General features: G+C 40.5%; 2 protein-coding genes across 2 annotated transcripts in view; one reads left to right on the top strand and one right to left on the bottom strand.

Moving 5' to 3' along the window:
- Window positions 1-13,199, top strand: part of WDR26 (WD repeat domain 26) — a gene marked incomplete at its 5' end in the record, with an annotated part of 35,426 nt that extends 22,227 nt beyond the window's left edge. The window contains 3 exons of the mRNA XM_083856375.1: window positions 21-150; window positions 2,812-2,997; window positions 4,387-13,199. Of these exons, the coding sequence (XP_083712501.1) occupies window positions 21-150; window positions 2,812-2,997; window positions 4,387-4,412 (342 nt within the window). The 3' untranslated portion in view covers window positions 4,413-13,199. The remainder of the gene's footprint in view (window positions 1-20; window positions 151-2,811; window positions 2,998-4,386) is intronic.
- A 124-nt stretch (window positions 13,200-13,323) lies between these two features.
- Window positions 13,324-20,681, bottom strand: CNIH4 (cornichon family member 4). The gene is made up of 5 exons (XM_083856376.1): window positions 20,571-20,681; window positions 19,292-19,360; window positions 18,388-18,500; window positions 14,111-14,251; window positions 13,324-13,525 (listed from the first exon to the last, which is right to left on the bottom strand). Exons 1-5 carry the CDS (start codon window positions 20,637-20,639, stop codon window positions 13,498-13,500), a joined length of 420 nt encoding a protein of 139 aa, XP_083712502.1. The 5' UTR covers window positions 20,640-20,681; the 3' UTR covers window positions 13,324-13,497.
- Window positions 20,682-20,717: the final 36 nt, after the last annotated feature.

Raw genomic sequence — 20,717 nt, 5'->3', positions numbered from 1 at the left:
TCTATATTTCTTATTTCCAGGGAGTTCACTTATGGGACTTACAAGACAGAGTTTTAGTGAGAAAGTATCAAGGTGTTACACAAGGATTTTACACAATTCACTCGTGTTTTGGAGGTCATAATGAAGATTTCATTGCAAGTGGCAGTGAAGGTAACACCATTCTCCTTTGTGCAGAAAACTGGAGCACTGTATCCTTCCTATACCTTCATCCTATAGATGACAGTTGCTAACAACAGCATTATAAAAGCAAACCAACTGGCTCATGAAATAAATTTGAGGCGTGCTGAGATTGTGGCATACTTCAAGAAGTAATTGTGGGCTGGCAGAAAGACTCTTTTGAGAGGATGGCAGAGGTAGAACACATTAATGACTCTTTTGTGTTCCTCCTCTAAAGCAAAAGCATCTGCACAGTTTTAATTAGAAGTGGGTGGGGTGTTCTTGAGGATTTTTCTTTTTGTGGTATGATATTTAGACTTCTGGTTTGAATAAAATGTACTACTGGGGAAAAACAGCTTCATTTTCCTGTTGAAGATACAGGTGTGGTGAGGTTATTTTAATTTCAGTAGAATCATTTTAATTACAGACAGAGTGGCCTCAAATTAGGCAGTTGTTGACGTAGTCTGGTAGAGTTTCTTGGTGATTAAAGGCTTTGTGTTATGTTTTTATTCAGCTGTCTGTGGCAAGAGTAGGAATTTATTAAAAGCTTATGTGGTGAATTGGTTCAGTTCTGTCACTGGTGTGGTGCCATCACTTGCCATGGAGGTCACTTAAAATGCAAGCTTATGCAGGGCTAAGAATTATACTTTAATATGTAAACAAATTACTATGAGTACTGTGTAACTCACAGTTCTTAGGAAACAAGGTTGGCCAAGGCATTTCCTACTGTCTGTTTTTGGAAAATATTAAATATGTTTCACTTCTGACTCTATCCAGTGGAATATGACTGAAGGACAGTACCTCCAGTCTTTGAATTCAGTGTCAACCTCTTTTTGTAGCTGGACAAGCTTCTTGGTTTGAGACCTGAGTGCCTGAAAGTTCAGGTTTTGTTTAGCCGTAACTGTATGCATGTGTAGGTGCAGGTACTGTAGTGCAACAGTCCTTTTCCCCCACAGTTTATTGACTTTCTATTGTCTTCATTGGTTAAAAACCACAGTCATTGAAACTGATGGTAAGGAACTGATGATTCAGAACTGATGGTTCCTTAGATTTGAACTGTCTGAAGCTGTTGTCTTTTTGCAAATGTGGCTACTGAGACTATTTTTAAAAAACAAGTAAACAATAATAACAGGTCACATTCTCATAGCTGGCTTTAAAAAGTAGTTGATTACAGTGTCATAACCTCTTAAAACATCATCTCAGCTAGGCAGGGATTTTCCAGACAATTACATCCATAGGAAGAAAATAGAGGTTTCTGTCTCAGAGGAGAATTGACTGTTGCCTTAATGTAGCTGATCTTGTTTTTTCCAAACCAAAGTCCTGCTTTGTCTTGAGGCTTGGGTTGTCTGGCAGAGCAAAGGCTTTTGTCTAATGTGTGAATTGTGGTGTTTGGTGAATGCCATGGATGTGTAGTTCCCTTGAAATCCTAAGTGGAATGGAATCACTGAACATTTTCATCAGCACAAGCACATGTGAAGGTGGTACTCTCAAACAAGCTGGTTCAGCACAAGGCAAGGGAGTTACCACATGGGGAAAAACCATAAGACTTTTCTAGCAAGGAGGTCAGAGAGCAAATTGATTTTATAAGGGGCTGGGAGGAGGAATAGAGGAAGACTGGTTTGCTTGAGCCTTCAGAGTAACGTCTTTGTGAAAGCCTTGCACATAGATCAAAATACTTTCATTTGATTGCTAGACCCCAATACTAGGCTTTTGTGTAATACTAGCAATACTTGTCCAGTTTATGTAGCTTTGTTTGGAATATTCCACAGACATTCCCAGACAGGTAAACCCACAGACTTGTTACAGGCTGGTGGTCTACAGCTGAGACACCCCTCTCCACTTCTTCTCCCCACTGCCCATTTGTTAAATATGGTTGGCTATAAAGAATGACTCTTCTCTAAACATTGCAGTAGAGTCAGTTCCCTATTCTATTTCTAGCGTGTTGCTAGAAGTAATTAAAAACTTGCCATCACAAAATAGGATGTGTAGGGTTTATTTGCATCTACTTTAATATGTACAAATTGATATCTTTAAATACCACACAATAATTGGTTGTCAAAGACAGTAATAGCTCACAATTTGAGCCATTAAGCTTTGCCCTCCCTCATTTGCTGTTTGCACTTTCACTGGAGTGTTACAGATTTTTAGTATTAAAATGTTTTTCATAAACTATAGAGCTGTGATCTTATCTGCTACTCATCAACAGGAGGTGGTTATAATTATTCTTAGTACTCATGACTTTATAATGCATTTACTAATTTGCAAATAAAATTATTTGAGGGTGGAAGACAATCTGCAAGTCTTCCTTTTGAATAAGATTACAACTCCATACCTGTAATTAAAGAATAATTTAGTTTCTCTTTTTCACCTTGTATTGTCTTATTTGCATTGCAGTCAAATGTTTTTCTTCAAACACCAAGTGTAGTAGACTTGCAGGTGTTAAAAGAGAATGTGTCTCTTAATGGAAGAGTTTTGTCTGTGTTCTTTTGATCGCTTTTAAAAGAAACATTCTGCTAGTGCTGTTCCACGCTTGAGACTCGAGTTTTCGATGTGGGTTTTAATGGGAGCTGGTGTGGAGGTGCTGTTGGCCCCGCAGGTGGGTGGGTGTGTGCAGAGCAGTGCTGCTCACGCTGGCTGTCCCCGTGTTTGTTTCAGATCACAAAGTGTACATCTGGCACAAGCGCAGCGAGCTGCCCATCGCGGAGCTGACGGGGCACACGCGCACGGTGAACTGCGTGAGCTGGAACCCGCAGATCCCGGCCATGATGGCCAGCGCCTCCGACGACGGCACCGTTAGGATATGGGGACCAGCGCCTTTTGTAGACAACCAGGATATTGAAGGTAAACCTTAGTCACTGCTTTGTTCTCTTTCTTCTAGTGTCATGACTGTTGGTTCTTATCTGAGCTAGGCATGTTGTGGAATAAACAAGACACAGCCAGTATTTCCAGTGTTATTCAGACCCTATAGAAAACTGTGGTGTCACTAAGACCTTAGGATTATATAAACTTATTTATGCAGACTCCATAAAAACCTTGCTTTCAATGCTTAGACTTAGTAACATACAGTGTTATTAAAACTTAAACAGTGCATTCAAACCACACTGCCAATTGAGTAATGCTATTGAGTAATGGTTACAGAAGGAATTTCCAATATCTAGAGAGAGTGTAAAGTTTTACCTGAGAAAATCCACACAAAATTGAATCTTTACTAATCATCAGTAACCTTATATCTCCAGGGGAGAGGGAGACAATACTCATTTTTTTTGCTGCCCAGATGCACTCAGGTGTTCGTAGCCCTTCTTGCCTCCCCCAGGATTGTTAAGGAGATGACTTCTGGGGAGTTGTTGTGCACTTTATATGCTTCTGTCCTTACATATTCAACCTTGCAGTAAGAATTTACAGGAGACATTAAAATGATATATAGTATATCCTGTTGCCACAGGACCTCATGGATGTGGCTTCAAGGGGAACCTGGGCAAAGTAATCAAAGAGAAATCCATTAAGTGCTGGTAGATAAGTAAACACCTCTAGTTCAGAATGTCCCTTGGGTAAAAAAGCCTGACAGTTGGAAGGATATTAGGAGGAAGAATTACCTCCTCTCCCTGCTCCAGTGCTTTGATACATCTGCTTCTAGTCTTGGACTAGGTGGACCAGCCTGGCTAATCTGTAACACCTGGAATTCCCCATAAGGAGTCAGAGCCTGTCCTCCGGCTGGTTTTACTCATGGCTTTATTGTTTGGTTTTCTCCAGTGAGCTGCTTGCTCACTCTTTCTTAGTTCCTCCAGAAAATGAACCAGTAAGTGCCAACAAAACCAAACCAACTGCAAATGGATTTCTCACAGCAGTGCTTTTGCAAGAGGTGTAGGTGCATGGAATAATACCTAACCACTTAGGAATCCTGAATGGGTGACAAGACAGCTCTGTAATTAGCACACTCCCCATGAACTTGTATGTAAATGTGTGTGACTTCTTTTTGGACCAGATGCTTTTTGAGTACCCACACCTAACATGCTAAAACAATTTCTAGATTGTTATGAATAATTTTATCTAAAATAAGTAATTTTAAGCATGGAATTTAGCTGCAGTGTAAGATCCATTAACTAGTGCATGTTCAGTTAAAATTTGTGCAAATACACTGTATTAATTACCTTATGATAGAAATATGAACTGTTGCTAAGATCTTCAAGCTGTGATTTCTTTCTTTCTCTCTATGTTTTTGTTTTTGCTCAGAGGAATGCAGTAGCATGGATAGTTGATGGCGAATGTGGAGCAGACGACTTCAGTTTAACTTAATTAGTCGTATTTTAAATGGCTTGGGATTTGGTGCAAACAAACATGATTGATAGCTGGACAGACATGCTCGTCATGAAAAAGAACCATTTCTGAAGCCCGGTTGGGGCCAAACATTTACCACCTTTGCTTCATAGTAACCAGTCGAGATGAAGCACGTCTTTAGAACTTTGTTGGACACCGTGTTGAAATTACCCCCCCATCGGTTGTGAAGAACTGTGCTACATTCAGGCTAACCATTGAACTCAGTATATATATTTTTCCCTCCTGCCTTTTTGTCTGGCAGGCTACTGTTCTTGTTGCTCTTCTGTGTAATGAAGTTTAAATGCTTGTTTGGAACACTTTATTTAACAGTTTAGAAGGCTTGATAGAAAGAGTGCTTTAGTCTGAAGAGTATACATTGGATAGGAAAGTATTTCCTTCTCTTGTTTCTCAAGTCTCTCTCCGCCTTACTTAGCTTGAGATCTTTGCAGCTTGGTTCATGGATTCTAGCCTTGCCCGTTGCGCAGTATATCTATCAATTGAGAGGATAAACCAATGAACTATGTCAAAAGCACTCTCAGTATCACATTTGACAAAAAGTTTTGTACTTTTCACATAGCTCGTTGCCCTGCAAAGGGGTTAACAGCACAATTTTTTAAAAATAAATTATTTATAGGATTAAAATGACTTCATTTGTATACATTTGGAATTAAAACAATGCAAGAAGTGTCGTGAAACATGGTATCACTGATGCTTTTCTGGAGTGTCCTGAGACCCAATCAAAAGCAGTGGCTGGAAAGAGATTTATGTAGGCAGTAAAGCTTGTTTCAGATGGAATTCACTGTCCATCTTAACAGATAAACCATATTAGTTAGGAAGAAAAAGCATTCGGACTGCACCACCAGTCTAAGAGTTGAAACGAGGTCTTTCTGGTTTTTTTAATTACATAAATATATGCAACAATGCTGGTGTAAAAGGTAGACTACACTTTGAGGGAAGAATGTGTTGGAAGAGTCCTTTCTTCACAAAGTCAACACTTTGTATAAGTAATTTACGTACAAATCATAATTAAACACTTGTATTATGATGGAAATTTTTTCTTTATTTGATAAACAAGGGTGGACAGATTTTGTTGTTGAGAATATACTTTTAAGTTTGCAGATTTAAGTTTGCTCTCCCAGACCTTGTTGCAAGCTGGTGCTGTGAACATCTTGACACATCTAGGAGTAGTTCCACTAATGTCTCGTGTTAAGAAAAAACAAAGACATTTATAATTTAAGTATTTATTCTTTTTGACATAAACAGATGGCCTGGCATCTCTGTGCTTCTGCACTACACACAAATCCATTATGGGATAGCATTGGATTCCCTTTTGCCACCTTGGGTGGAAAGGTAGTGTTGGTACTGCTGTGAAGTAAAGAAGGAGCAGGGAAGGGCGTGCCACCAAGAGTCATGTGAGCAGAAGTGTGGACTTCATCCTTTCATGAGATAATGATTTAGTGTCCTTATTAGTCACGTGTGGAAGAAGGGTGGGGGAAGGTTTGCTGGAATTCCTGGGAAGAGAGGTGTAGCTACTTTGATGAATGGGAGTGTAGTGTTTCCCAGAAAAACAAAGGTTAGCAGGTTAGATTTTTTTTCTTTTAGATTCCAGCCATCCGGTGGTGTGTGTTTCTCTTGCCTTGTGTGCAGACCTTTAAGCATGAGTTAAGATTCTGATGCTATGATTGAAACCAGCCCTGAGTCTGACATACAAGTCTTCTAATACCTCCAAAACCAGGTAGGAACTTAATGTTCAGCCTTAAAACTAAGGTGACAGCTCTGATAGCAATTACTGTTTCACAGCACTGAGAATACATGTGTAAATTTAAGATTCTACATCAGTTCCTTCTTCCTTTAATCAGTTCTGGAGGAAGCTCTTTATTTCCCTTCCTAGTTCAGATAGTGTAAGATGAGTCAGGCCTGTGTTAATGTTGCAGGAAAACAGACAAGTTCCCATGGTCAAATTTGAGTAAGCTAAACCTTGGGGTTCAAGGAGAAATTAATTACCTAAATTGTAAGCAGTAAATTGTAAAAGTGTTTTACATGTTCAAAACATGGTACAATTCATAAGCAATGCCAGCATGTGAATCTTTGCAAGTTACTCTAGTATTGTCTTACTCTGGAACTTAAATTTTCAAACCAAATATGTTTAGGGAGAGTAAAGAAAATAATGGTTTTGATGTGTCTTAATGTCTCATACAATGGTCTGGCACTATGTACTCATGGAAATAAAGTGGGAAATTTAGGCAGGTAGTGAAGGCTGGTTCAAATCTCAAGTGTAGATTTAAAGTCTCATATGCACTTCAGGCATTTCTCATGTGGTGTCCATAACTAACCAGAGTGAGACTCCTTCCCTGGTACAGCTGCAGGGGGCCGTGGGCTGATGCCTGCTTTCCACAGCAGTGAAATTAGGAATTTAAATGTAGGACCTCTGCCAAAACACTGCCCCTCTCTTCTGGACTTGGTTTGTCCCTCTGAAAGACACTTGAGGTATTTAGAAGCTGAGTTAGGGAGGAGCATGTGTCGGGTCTCTCTCCTTTAGTGTCCTGGTGCAGCCATGCCATGTAAAGGCAAGCTCCAAGCAGGTGGCACTGCTTCCAGAGCGTCTCAGTGACAGCCTGTTTGCATCTCGTGGGCCATGAGCAGGCAGGACAAAAAGGTGAGATTAATATTCACTTTGCCACACTACTCAGTCCCACAGCAGCTGCCATTAGAGATGTAGCAATGAGTACCATCCCAACTTGGAGATGAAAGAGCAACCTAAACTATTTCCAACACATTGCATACTCATTCACACTATGTGGATTGAAAAGTACCAATACTTTTTGTGCACAGACAATGAAATGAGGCCGGGGTGGAGTGGGGGGGGAAAAAACCAAATCAGTTTGCTCATTTGCAATACATTGATTTCCATGTGCTTAAAAATGTTTGTAGGCTGGAGTGTAAGGCTGGAACAAGTACACACCCACAATAAATTACTGTATTTCCAGTCAGCAGGCCCATGGTTTTAGAGAAGAAAATGTGTACTCATTTTGTAACTTTCTCTGGTCACCTGTTGGCTTCAAATATTCATAGTAGCCTCAGGTTATTATCAAGGCAGAGTTAAAAAAAAAAAAAAAGCTGAAGCATTTTATTTTCTGAATGTTCTTTAGCTGTTCAGGTAAGTAATTTTCAAGGCACAATGGAACACAAAAGGGAAAAATGGTAGCTCTCTTCATGTTTCGGAGGGGAGGGAAGTGGGGGAAATGACACCTTTTGTTTTTAAATTCCCTCTGTCTTTTCTAAAGTTCTCCAACTTTAAAGTTAACTTCTCTTTATAATTGGAGCAAAGATGCAAGCTAGAAATCTGCCCAGATCTTGCCAGTTACTTCTCAACTTGGCTTCAACCAGGTAATGTTTAATAAAACTCTGTCTGCTGTTGGGAGTTGGTGTCTAGTTGTGTATTTTTACACTGCTAAGTGATACTCCCACCCAAAATCAGTCATAAAGGCTTCCTTAGCAGGAAGCCAGGACTCGTACAATTAGCTGTAGCTTGAGGGGATATGTTGTAGATCCAAATGGGGAGGGAGGTAGAGAAAAAAGAACAGACATAAAAAGCAGGATTTACTGACCAACAAAAAAACTACTGTAACTCAAGGGGGAGGAGGAAAAATGCACTTTCAATAGTTTGTCCATATTTTTAGCTACAAAATACACTTGTATCTAATTTCTTTTTGAGACGACTATTAAGAGGAACACCCATCCCATAAATGGCTAATCCTCCTTTTGCCCTCCTCCTGTCTTTTCCACATTGGCTTGAGTCCATTTTCAGCTGCCATACTTGATTTTTGAAAACTGCTACTTTTAACAATGTCTAGAAAGCAAAATCATTAACTATGACACTTTTTTTAAACAGGGTGGACTTAATTGAAGTGTGCAGTGTTGAACTACTGCTGCAGTAGCTGCCTCTAGTTGAAATAAACTGTAGCCAAGTTTTCTGTCTATTCATCCAGATAATCTGGATTCAGTAAAACATCTGTGAGAGTGTTCTTCCCATCTGGTGTGAGTGTGTGTGTGCATGTGTTCCACAAACAGACAGAGAACCAAATGTTCTAGGTACTTGTCATGTTTTATTGCATACTTTAAGTCGTGTGTATGTGAAGTGTCCTTTGACCAGAAGGTTTTGGTTAATATCAGTATATTTTTATAAATTTGAAATTCATTGTGCCCCATCTTTTTTCATAAACATTTTACATTCTTAGGGTATATGTGCTAGATTTGAAACTTAACATTTTTAGGCACAGATGGAAAAAGTTATTGGCTCCTTGAAAACATATGGGACAAAATGGATCCTCAAAGCATGTATGTACTTACAAACCAAGCTGTAGAGATCAAGAAAAGAACTTTATTGTTGATCTCAAGATTTCTAAATTGTCAAGATTTATATGGAGTTGTGGTGGAACTAGTTAACACTTAGAGCTTTTGGTATGTAATGACTATTTGCTATGGACTGATATTAAATGTTTCAAAGGATTGCGTTCTTAAACTTTCTGGATTTTTGTTACTCTCCTCAGATATTATTAAGTAGTTAAAAATTTCTTTGCTCTATTACATTAAAAACATAAGAACTTTGGGTCTCGTATTTATTTTCACTTGTTTTACTAATTATTTACAGAACACCGTTTTAACTTTTTTATTTTATAAATGTGTAGTATTTTAAACATATCTTTAAAAATTGTTCAATTGCAATTACATTAACTTCTGATTTGTTTTTATTAGGATTTTTAAAAGAAAATACACTTTTTCCATGTTGGTGCACAGCACTTAACAGAAATGTTTGTATTCCCTTTCTTTCAATTCAATAAACAATAAATAACTGGAATGAATAGTTCTTAGTTTCCCTAACTTCACTTATATGACTGACTTGGATGTTAATTTCTTGATCATTAATTATAGATTTCTTCCATAGTATTTCATTTCCTTGCTAGGAAAATTAATTTGTGGCAGTGTAGCTGCAGCTGAGTCACTCAGTGCTGTGCTCAGGCTCTCCAGGCTCTGCTGTCTGGCTCTAATCCACCTCACCCTTGTGTTTGTGCTGTACTTTAGCACTTGACTTGCCCATGTCCCAGGCTGTGCTTATCTCACTTGCTCAGCATCTGCTCCCTGGAGGCTTCATGAAATCCATCATTCCTTAATGCTGCAGCTTGCTTAAATACCACTCTGGTTACTGTAGGTGATCTGTGAGTTTTATGGGAGTTTTTGATACTTCATCATAAGAAGGTGCTCCTAAAGTACTTTGATCTGCTTTTGTGTTCCCTCCAGCTGACCCCATGTCCTTGTCCCTCCTCCTTGTGCCTTAAACCAGAACTTTATCTTTGTCCTGCACTTTATTCAGGTCTAGCTTATGTTGTGTTAAAAAGCTGTGCCTGAATTTCCACTCCCTGTAGCTCTTCCAAACTCAAACTTTTTGCTGATGTACATTCAATCGTTGAATTCTTTTAACTTGTGTATTGATTAGAAGAAGTCTTCACTCCCTCTAGTAGCACCTTTTGTATTAACTCTGTTCTCTCCCTTACAGTTTAGACAGTATATAGATAATTATGGCTTAAATGCAGCTGCCAAGAGAAGGGATGTGCCTTATTCCTCTGCATGTCCTCCTTTGTGCCACTTCCCTTGGCTGCTGGTATTTGCAGGAGGGTTCTTGGGTTGCAGACCTGCTTCAGTCATAAATTATTCACACAGCAGATGAAGGAAGTTACTAACAAACCCAGCCAGAAAAGCTGCCATCCTGTCTGCCTTTAATGGTCAGAAAGGGTACAAGAGAAACAGGTAAATGAATTCCACAGGCCTGTGAATTTTCAGCATTTGCAATATTTCAATCCTGTGGGTTTGGTTTTTGATGTGTTTTTTGTTTGTTTTTAAAATCATTCAGGTTATTTCAAAGAAATTCCACAAGGAACCTCAGAGTAGATGTGTATTTCTTAATTAGCTTAAATCCAAACTCTGCCTCAGTAGAGCCCTTCCTTACCCCTTGCCCCGTGCTCTCTGTGCTGCCTGGTCCCCTCCCTGCCTGTCTTGCACGTGCCAAGGCTGTCACCTCATCCCAGCAGGATGGCAGTGCCAGTTGTCTCCTCACTATAAAACACCTGTGATGCTCTGAAGGGTAAGCACTGAGGCTTGTATGCCTCTGTTTCTGCCAAAGCTAAGGTGGTGAATGTACTGATAACTGCATGGTGATTCATAATATATAGCCCAGATTTCCCTCCTGCTACCTCCAGTGTCCATCATTCCCTATACTTAAAGGCATAAATGGTCTTTGGGCACTTGTACAAAATCCTAGAGCGCTTCTTGTGAGAAGAAATAATTAAAATAAAGCTCTGACAATCCTGAACAGATAAAGATTTGCCTTTTTGGGCTTATCAGGGTTTCTGGTTGATTGTTAACCTGCCAGTAGAATTGTTCTTAGTGCTCACACCGATTCACCATGTTCAATAATACAGAACCACTTTAGAAAACCAAACCAGTCATTTACTAGATTGAGGAGACAAGTATATTCCTTAAACAGGCTCAATAAAGAACAGTCTGTAATTAATTATTAATTAGGGGGAAACATGTAATTCTGCATTGTAACTAACCCTCAAAATGCAGAATTCTTAACTATTATGTAATCTCTCTGAAAACTGATGCAGGACTGGCTCTGCAAGCTGGCCTGGCTGTAAATTGTGGGTGAGGAATAGGGCTCAGTAACATCAGTTAAAAGTTGGAATCCCTGCAGGACTTTGATTTATTTTCACTGATTAGGAGTTTCCTATCAATCATAGCTAATGGTTCCAGACAAAGTTATACTTTGGTACCTCAAGTCCAAAGGGAAATAGTCAGAGTGAATAGGAAGGAATCTGTATTTGACCTCACCAATTTATAGTGATAGTCAGATGAATTTTTAAAAAAATCAGTCTCAAGTTTCTTGAGATTGTCTTGAATTCTGTATGATGGGCTTGGGTTTAAATTACCCTGTTCTCTGCTGGAAAAAAGGTTTTTTTTTTTATTTTTGCCACCATAAAAATTTTTGTGCTCTGTGGCTCTCCCTGGAGTGACATAACTGCAGTATCCCTATTTCTAGCTAATTAATCATGTTTTTGGCTATTATAAATACATTTTGTCTGTAGCTGACACTGGCCTCTGAAGGTCTTTGTTGAAGCAGGCACTGACCCTGTACAGTAAGAAGGCTTCAGCATTACCAGTGTAATTATTCAGCAGAATTGTAGTCTCTGAAACCTGCTGCTGAGGTTTTTACAACTCTTATAATCAGTTGGATACAAACAAACAGAGAACTTATTAATCATGTTTTCAGAATAAGATATCAAGCTGCTAGTTTAAATAATGGACTTTGAATTAAATGAGGTTAATGCTCATGTTTCTCAGTGTGAAACAAGTTTAGTGAAACATATCTACTGTCAGCAATACAGCAAGGACCTGACTTGGGCCCTTTCTTCTAACACTCAAAATATGTGTAGTAGGTTTTTTTTCACACACAAATAAAATTTAATTGCCTACCATAATCTGCTAAAAAAGTTACTGACTTTCTACTCTTTTGAAGTTTTATTTGCTCTCTTTTCTCCAGACCTACCTCCTGTCTGGGTTTTGGCTTTATAGGGCAGTACTTTTTGTAGTTTGATATTGTGCTGTCAGGTAGTCAGTGGCATCCAGCTGGGGTAGCTGTTTCTGTAGTTATTTTTTTAATGAGCACTATTTTCAGCAGTTTTTCATCTTTAACACAGCTGAACTTGGACTCCATCCATGAAAATTTTAAAGCCAAACTTCTCCTAGAACAAACACTGAACACAAGGTATCTACAGCAATAAAGCATCAATGTTGCCTTTTCATGGCTGGCCCTGAAAACAACTGTTAACTCCAGCTGTACACTTAAACCCAAATACGTAAGAAGAAAAAGCTCATAAATTTTTGGACATAATTACAGAAGTGTATTTTTTAAAGTGTTTTAATTGATGTGTTTGTTCCAAGAGACCTGTTTGCAAGCACATATAAAAAAACTAACAGACAGTTATTGGACAGTGAGGGTACAAACTCAGGTTTATACACTTATCACCAATGCAAGAGCTGCACAAAGAGAACTTGCTGATGTCACTGAAGCAGAGTCACATCAGAACTGGAGTAAGTGGGGATATATATGGGTTACCAGACCATTTCCCTGAGCTAGACAGACTCTTGTTTCACCCCACTGGCTATGCAAACAGCAGGTTCAGGGAGTAGCAGCTGCAGATAGTCTTTTGCTCTGTAACCAATTCCACCCCAGTGCAGTATGATCTTTACTCTATCTGGGTATCCATGATGTATTTCAATGACAATAGGAATTGAAGGGGAAAAGCAAACATTAATCATGGTTCTTGTTTTTCTGCACTCTTATACATAAGTGTCATGTCCACCAAAGGGATCTTAATCCATCCAAATACAAGGCTTCATATAGGTTGCTGCACGGTGGTGGGGAAAGGGAGGAAAATGTAACTTTCATTCCACTGAGTTTTGTCTGGAAAGAATACCAACACGAAGATGCAAGCTGTGCTCCTGTTCCACTTCGAATTCTGTTCCAAGTGCTCCTTCAAATTAGGCTCTGATAGGACAGCTTGGCAGCCAGAGTCTCATCCTGATACCTCTCAGCAAGAATCAGGTATCATTGCTGCACTTAAATGTGTTCTGGAACTACCATCCTTACCAGCTCATGCTGCTGAAATGAGTTTCCCTTATCACCATTTAATTCCTATGAGGTCACTTCTGTAAGCAAGGATTTCATCTTACAGAAACAGCAGCTCCAGCAGTTTGGCTCGTAAAGGAACAAAAACAACTGCTACACAGATCCAATGTCTTTTGAAAATATTTTATGTTAAAAATACAGAAAAATATTTCTTGTTCAAAGAGGAAAAATATACTGCATGACGACACTGATCTAGGTGTGTTCGGGAGGTGTCTGTGGCTCCACAACCAGTCACTGGAGTGATGACCCAATTTGGCAGCTAATGGTTCTCTTTCAACTTCTCAATCATTTATCAAAGCCAGAATCATACTGTGACAAAACAGAGAACATGATACCAGTGGATTACTGAAGCTTGTGCAAGCAGGAGCAGCTCCCAGTGTCACGGGAGAGCTGCTCTGAGAGAACCTGAAATAGAAAGTCAAGGCACTCCTGCTGTGTGCTTTGCTGAGGAAGACAAGGCTGCAGAAGCAATACTGCAGCAGAGGAACAGCAGCTCTGCCACCTTGGAGTAAGTGGCCTTATCACAAACCCATCTAGATGTAAATCAGCCAGATCAACTTCATTTTTTAAAAACAGAACTTAGAAAATAAACTTGGTCCTCAAGAGTATTTCCTTGCTAAACAGGCCACTTACTGTAGGTGCTGAAAGCATGTAACTCTTTACATTGTGGTTTTGAGATTAAGGAATAGCCTGAGTTTCCAAACACTGTTTGATCAGAATGAATAAAGGCATATACTGAGCCCAGAGATAGCTGTCAAAATATATTATTGAGGCTTAGCAGGATGCAAAAAAGCTAAGACATGAATACCAGCAATTACACCAGTGGAATAGAGGAGATAAAAAATAGCTGGCAGGCACTCCCTTTGTTCCTTGGGAGCAATTTTTGAAACTAACCTGTAAAGGTACATGAAGAAACAGAGCAGATGAAAGCCCAGCTTAATCATGGCTTCTTTCATGTGTGATTTCAGTTGTCCTCGGTTATGGATCTCTGTGGGATCAAATACTCCCATGTTTCCACTTGGCACCATAATGTACCTGAAAGTTAAAGAATAAAAAAAACCACAAACAAACAAACAAAACAAAAAAATCAACAACAAAAACGCCCACAAAACAACAACAACAGCAAAAAAAACCAAGCACAAACAAAAACACCCAAACAATAAAACCCGAACATGTAATCACTGAAACATTAGGGAGTGTAAGGGCAAGAGGTGGGGGAAAGCTTGCTAAGAAGGGACTTTCATCTGAAGAGTTGTTTCACAATTTAAGGTAAGGGAGTTCTGGATATTGCAGCTATCTCTACCACTACAACCCACAAATAATAAGAGAACAAAAAGTACTAAAAACATCAGCCCAGCTTCCCATGTATGAATGTGAGAGATTCCAGGCAATAGCCAATTCCAGTTTGTTTTAATTGCTGTTCAGTTAGTTGCTGTCGTGGGGAAAACACCCACCCACAGTGGAAAGATGCCTACGATGAAAGGGACTGGAAAAGAACCTAATTTAACTAAGGATCAGTAATTTATTTAGCAAAAAGCCTCACAGAGAAAATCACAAACTCCAGTGGTCACAATGAGATGGCATAAGCCAAGGCAAAGGATCTGTGCTGTTACTCCTGCCTTTGTCACAGCTGTCCTAGGACACCTCAGCACACTGAGGCCAACAGGATGAGTCGGGCAGAACTGAAGATCTGTCAAGTTCTGCTGTCCAAACCCACACGAGAACAAAAGCTGAGTGAAGCCAAGTGGAATGTAAGCCAAGGAAGCATAAAACCAGCAATACAAATGTTTATGTCCTGTGACAATTGAGCCAGCAGCATGTTCTCTTGTCAGAAGAATTTCTCGAGGGAGCACATGAAGTTCTCACTCCAGCTGAGCTCAGGCTAGAGCATCACTTCCATAAGATGATACACAGGCTCTACCTTCCTGGAATCAGATTCTTTCTACACAGAAATTTAACTCTTTGTCTTAAAGCTGGAGCAGAAACATGGTCTCAGAACAGAACACGTGTTCAATTTTCTTCATTTACTCCAATGGCACCACTTGTAGTCCAAAAGGCACTTCCCCACCTCTTACAATATTCATTTCCATAACAGGAGGGGAAGGAAAGGGAACAAGCAACAGGGAGGTTTTCTAGCAGCAGTAGGACATTGAGAAAGGAAAAGTCCAGACCACAGTAACTGTCTGTCACAGACGCACTGAAAAGCAGTGCAGCATATTTGACTAATACCCCAAGACAGTTGTGTTGCATTAAAAATAGTTCAAAATGTTAAATAATTCCAGTTTGAAATTCTCTTCTAAATTTGAAATTTTGAACAGTTGTCCTGTTTTTGGTGTTACAACACAAATTATTGTCCATTTCCTGGAGATGCAGCACATTCTATTGGAATAAAAGGAGGAGCACATTTCCTGTACCAATTTATCCTAGAAACAGAATGCATAATTTTTTTACCTGTCTGGGATATGAATGCCATAAAGACAGCATGCATTAATTTTGCTTTTTGAAAAAAATGGTGACACTTAAATGATGCAACTTAATTGCATGAGCTGTCAGACATTTCTTCCAAGAGGCCCACAAGGCAGGACAGCCTATATTCTAGATGTAAGGAACTGAGCCATGGATACAATGCTGCTGGATGCTGACACACCCAGCTCGAGCCAGCTGTCATCCTCTACACAGCAAAAAAACTTCTGCAGCAAACAAGTAAACTGTCAGCTTGAATAAATACACACATTAGTGTCTACAGGATTTCCATTCAGTGGAAGCTGCTACCACAGCAACAGGATACTTCCCTCTAGATTTCCCAATTTTTAAAGGGATGTAGAAGTTCTGACCAGAATTTTCAGTGAATTGTAAAGATTTTTTTTTTTACTCTTTCAGTTTAATCTTCTTAAAGGCATGGCAAGAATCTCATTATTTGGACCTATTCTCTCAAGGAGATCTATGCAACAAAGAAGAAGAAAAAAAAAAAAAGCTGAATGCTTCTCTTTGAGTTTTAAAACAAGGAGAATGTAAGACAAAACTCTCTCACTGGAGACGCTACAAAATTCATCAAAAAAAAGTTAAACATCATCTGAGTGGGCTGAACAAGAAAGGCCAATAGGATGTTACAATAAACACATTGCAGCTTTGGAAGTCTCTCTTGATGCAGGTCTTGTCTAATTTATCCTTCCCATGATTGGTTTCTGATACCCTTCCTGCACAAAACCTCTCTCACTGAAATCCTTGAGAGAATTACTAAATTAAGCCAGCACTGCCTGTAGGTGCCATGTAGTCATTGGGATTAAGGAGGTTTTAAAGGAAAGTGAATAAGAGAAAGAGATTATCCTACCTTTCTATCACTTACACTGCAAAGCAGGGACTTCTTCAATCTCAACAGAATTATTTTCCTTCTATATTTCTAACCTAAATTTCCCCTCTTTTACTTTGAACCCATTACTCCTTGCACTATCACTACAGTTCCTAATGAGCTAAAAATGCTAAACCCCACATGTGCTTTTGCAGGCCTCCAACTCCTTCACTAGAGATGGGATAGTCCAGGCTGTTACTTTGGGAGAAACTCCTCAATCCACAGAAAGAAGGGAGGATTAGTGATACAGGCCTAATATTTTGACTTCTTATTGCCTACACTGCACATCTAAAATTAAGGAAACAATCCTGAATTTTAGGATATTCAGAGTATTTACGCTATATAGGACATATATAAAATGAGAGCTGTCAATACAAAACTTGTCAATTGTCAATATTGTCAATACAATACAAACAAAACGGAGCAAAGTTTACTGCCTGACATGTAGAAATAGAAATAATTTCTCTTTTAAAACTCCCTCTCACCAGTTTTAGAAGGCTGCTTTAAAAATTAACCTAAGTACACAAAACAAAGCAGCGAAGTGGTAACCAGCACAAGAAATTTTGACAGCTTCAATGAAAATGCATTCTGTCTGTGGTGTCTCAGCCTTGCCTAAATGAAACATCAAACCCTAAACCTGCCAGCAGATCCCAAACCAAATACTGGTCACTCTAGGTCACAGCTGTGCATAGGGAGGGGTAAACAAAACCAGGCAAAACCATGACCTATGTGTGTGTATTTAGGCAACACTTATTTATTAAGCATAAAGTTATACTGTCTCATGTTTCCCCAGCTTAGAAATATTGGAAGGCTTTGCTGGTAGTACTGTAGAAAACAAGTGATATTTATCAAAATTGAAATAGCACTGCTATTTGGCCCAAGAACAGGCAGGTTATCAGTACAGAGATCCTCAAATTTGTTTTAATGAGAGCTGTGAAACTTGTTGTTTAATTCTAGCAGCAGCTCCACCTCTCCCTGCAAACAGTTAGCCCTGGCAGGTTCAGGCAAACAAGAATTACAGCCAGCTTTCCATACCTGAACATTCAATATTTGGACTTTTGGGTTCCCTCAGTATAGTGACTGGAGATAATTTGTGGCAAATCCACACCCAGTTTCTGTCAGCTAAACACCTGTGAAGGGTCAGTTCTCCCCACACCAAATGATATCAGATAAAAAGAACACAGTTTGGACTGACAGTCCCAGTGTTGCCACGTGGAAACCCCCACTTGTAACTAAACCATTTCCCAGGGTGGCAGCCCAGTGTACCAAGAGCAGTAACTCTGACAGCTGTCCTGGGGTGAAAAGGCTGCAAAGCTTCCCAAATACAAACCTGCAGAGTGGGGGGGCCAAAACCAATGCAGGTGAGGGGAAGGCACAGTCAGCAAATGAAGGAGGGTGCAGGGGATGACACCATAGCCCCGTGGTATTACTACCATCAGCCAGGCCAACCTAAGCACTTTTATGCTGATAGCACTATCAGGACCAGCATGAAAACATTATTAACTCTCTTTTCAGTACCATTTCATCATCCCAATTAATCTGCTATTATTTCCTATGAATTTGGGAATGGCCCACAAATGGAGATTCCTGGGCACTAAAGAGAACGCAAGCAAAAGCCAAAAGTTTCATGTCCTTTATAGTGTTGGGTTTCTTGTCAATTTAAGGACAGGAAATTATGCCAGTTTGATCAATGAAGACTGTTAGCAGCTCAAGAGCACAATTGAAGCATCTCACCATCACATATTGTTCATCTTTGCACCACACTTAAAGCTGAACCAGTGACAGTGCTAGAAAGAAACCCCACAAATCCCTGAGCACTTACCTATATATATTCCATGTGGCCACTGGCAGGTTAAGGAGAAAGATGAACCAGTGCAATGAAATAAGCATTAAAACTGTGACAACAGCATGGCCAATCAGCTCAGGCACCACCCACTGCAAAAAGGGGAAAGAGGAAAGAGTTACATGCACAAATGTAAATTCCTTCATGAAAATGACATCTATTTGGGATTATAATCTGATTATAGCAACATAAAATCTGAAAAACTGACAGCAGAGACATGTGGTTCCATCACAGTGTGGACAAATTAATACCTGCAGGCAGATTCCACACAAGCAAGCAGAAATCAAGCCCTGAGATATTGTAACAGAGGCGCTTTTCCCAAGCATTACAAACATGTCTAAAGAGCAGCACAGTCTGAACACAACTGCACTACACAAGCATTCAAGAAAGAGAGCTGAGAGAGTATGCAGAGCTCATCTGAAATCACTGCAGAGAACAGTGGGTTTGGGAATTCAGATAATTAAAACCTGCACAAACAGCCCCAGGCTTGGAACAGATAAGAAAGCTGATCAATACAAAAACTGGCATCATTAAAGTGGGTCAGCCCCTGGCAATCACAATTCTTGGCTTGACAGGATCCTGCACCAGTCTCTCTCACATTAAGGTAAAATACCTCTAAATCAAAATTGACACACACATGGGAAGGCCACATCGATTAAATGCAAAGAGTTTTAAGCAGATTCATTTTAAATGGTGCTTTTGTGATGGAATTTGCTGAAAAATGGGCATCCAAAAAGAGACAAGCAGGCTGAAATAAGGGATACATGCAAAGTACTGCCAATCAAGGCTCCTCAGATACCCATCACACCCCAGTTATTTGCAGTGCTCAGATGGAGGATGTGGTTTTCTCAAACCACAGCAAATGCAAGGAAGAGCAATTTACTTTATTGAGCTTGGAGCAGCACGATCTAGCGTTGATGTAGTCACATTCCAGATCTGATAGTGTGATTATCTGAAGTTCAGGATAAGGAAACAGTGTATGGTAATTCAGAGTACACAAAGCTTTACTTTTAGCCAACAAACTGGAGAGAACCCTCTGCTCTCAGCATTCACTGCCTTCCTCTACCTTGCTCTGTCCAAGGCACATTTCAATTAGTTACAACTCATGCCTATTTTAGATGGAAGGCTTGGCTACATTTTATCATCAGGCCAAGTGATTTTATTATACATTCCCAAGGGCAACTGTTGCACAAGTGCTAAAGTTCAGTTCAGCCCTTAAAACACACCAGGGAGGCAAACTCAGGACTTTTAGTATCAAAATTGTTACTACAACCCTTGAAACCAAAATTTAATGGACAGGACAAGTCAATGCACTTTTAAACTCTCCTCACAAAATAGTGCTGTTTTAAGCAGCGAATTTACTATTTCCCCCTCAACATTTACAACAACATTGAATTAATCAATACTTTGCTAGGAAATAATAGAGTAACATCGTTACTGAACGAGCTTCCAGACTGAAATATGAATATTTCAGAGAGAAAAATCCTCTCATGTGCACTTCGCCATGCTCTCTCCTGTAGAGTTCATGGTTCTTTTCTTCAAGAAAATGAACACTAAGAGATCTTTTTCCTATTCCTAAAAAAAAGGGTTCAAAAAAAGGCCGTTCATTTTTCAACAACTTATTCCTCTAGGATGATTTTATTATTTTTTTTTCCAGTGGGTTTTGCTAGAAGAACTAGGTACGCCCTGAAAAATCCCATCAGGACTGAAAGAATGCGAAAGCCCGTTCTCTTTTATTGAGAAAAGCAAGGGAGCCAACTCTGTGCCTTTACACCGCAACAAGGGCAGGCAGCACAGGCTGCGGACCCGGCTCTAACAAAAGGCCCTGGAAATCCCGCTTGCCGGGGGACTGGGAGCCCCGCACACAGCGGGCAGACAGCGAGCACAGAGCACGGCGCCCCCGCAATGGAAACACCGCTGTTTAGGCCCGTGCGGCCCCCGAGCCCCGCTCGCCCCTTGTGCCGCGCCTGTGTCTCCTCAGCGGCTCCCGCCCGCCCCGGGCCCCGAACCCGCGCCCCCCGGGCCCCGCCGCCACACGGCCCAGCGCGGCCCCCCGGCCCTCAGCACACCGGCCCCGCCGGCGCCTCAGCGGGCCCGCCACGCCCTGCCCCGGCGCCCCTCTGTGCCCACGCCGCGCCCCCCGCGCCGGAGGAGCAGGATACGAAGTAAACGGAGAGGAAGATGAGGGCGCAACAGTCGATCAGCGAGAAGATGAAGACCACCGACTCCATCCCGCCGCCGCGCCCGCCGCGCTCGAACCCCTCCCGGCCGCCGTAGGCACCGCCCCGCCCGGGCGGGCCCGCGCAGCG

The sequence above is a fragment of the Zosterops lateralis genome (genome assembly GCF_965231275.1).
Source record: "Zosterops lateralis genome assembly, chromosome: 3".
In the NCBI taxonomy this organism is placed as follows: Eukaryota; Metazoa; Chordata; class Aves; order Passeriformes; family Zosteropidae; genus Zosterops; species Zosterops lateralis.
The sequence above is the reverse complement of the archived record's forward strand: the minus strand, read 5'-3'. Positions and strand labels throughout refer to the sequence as shown.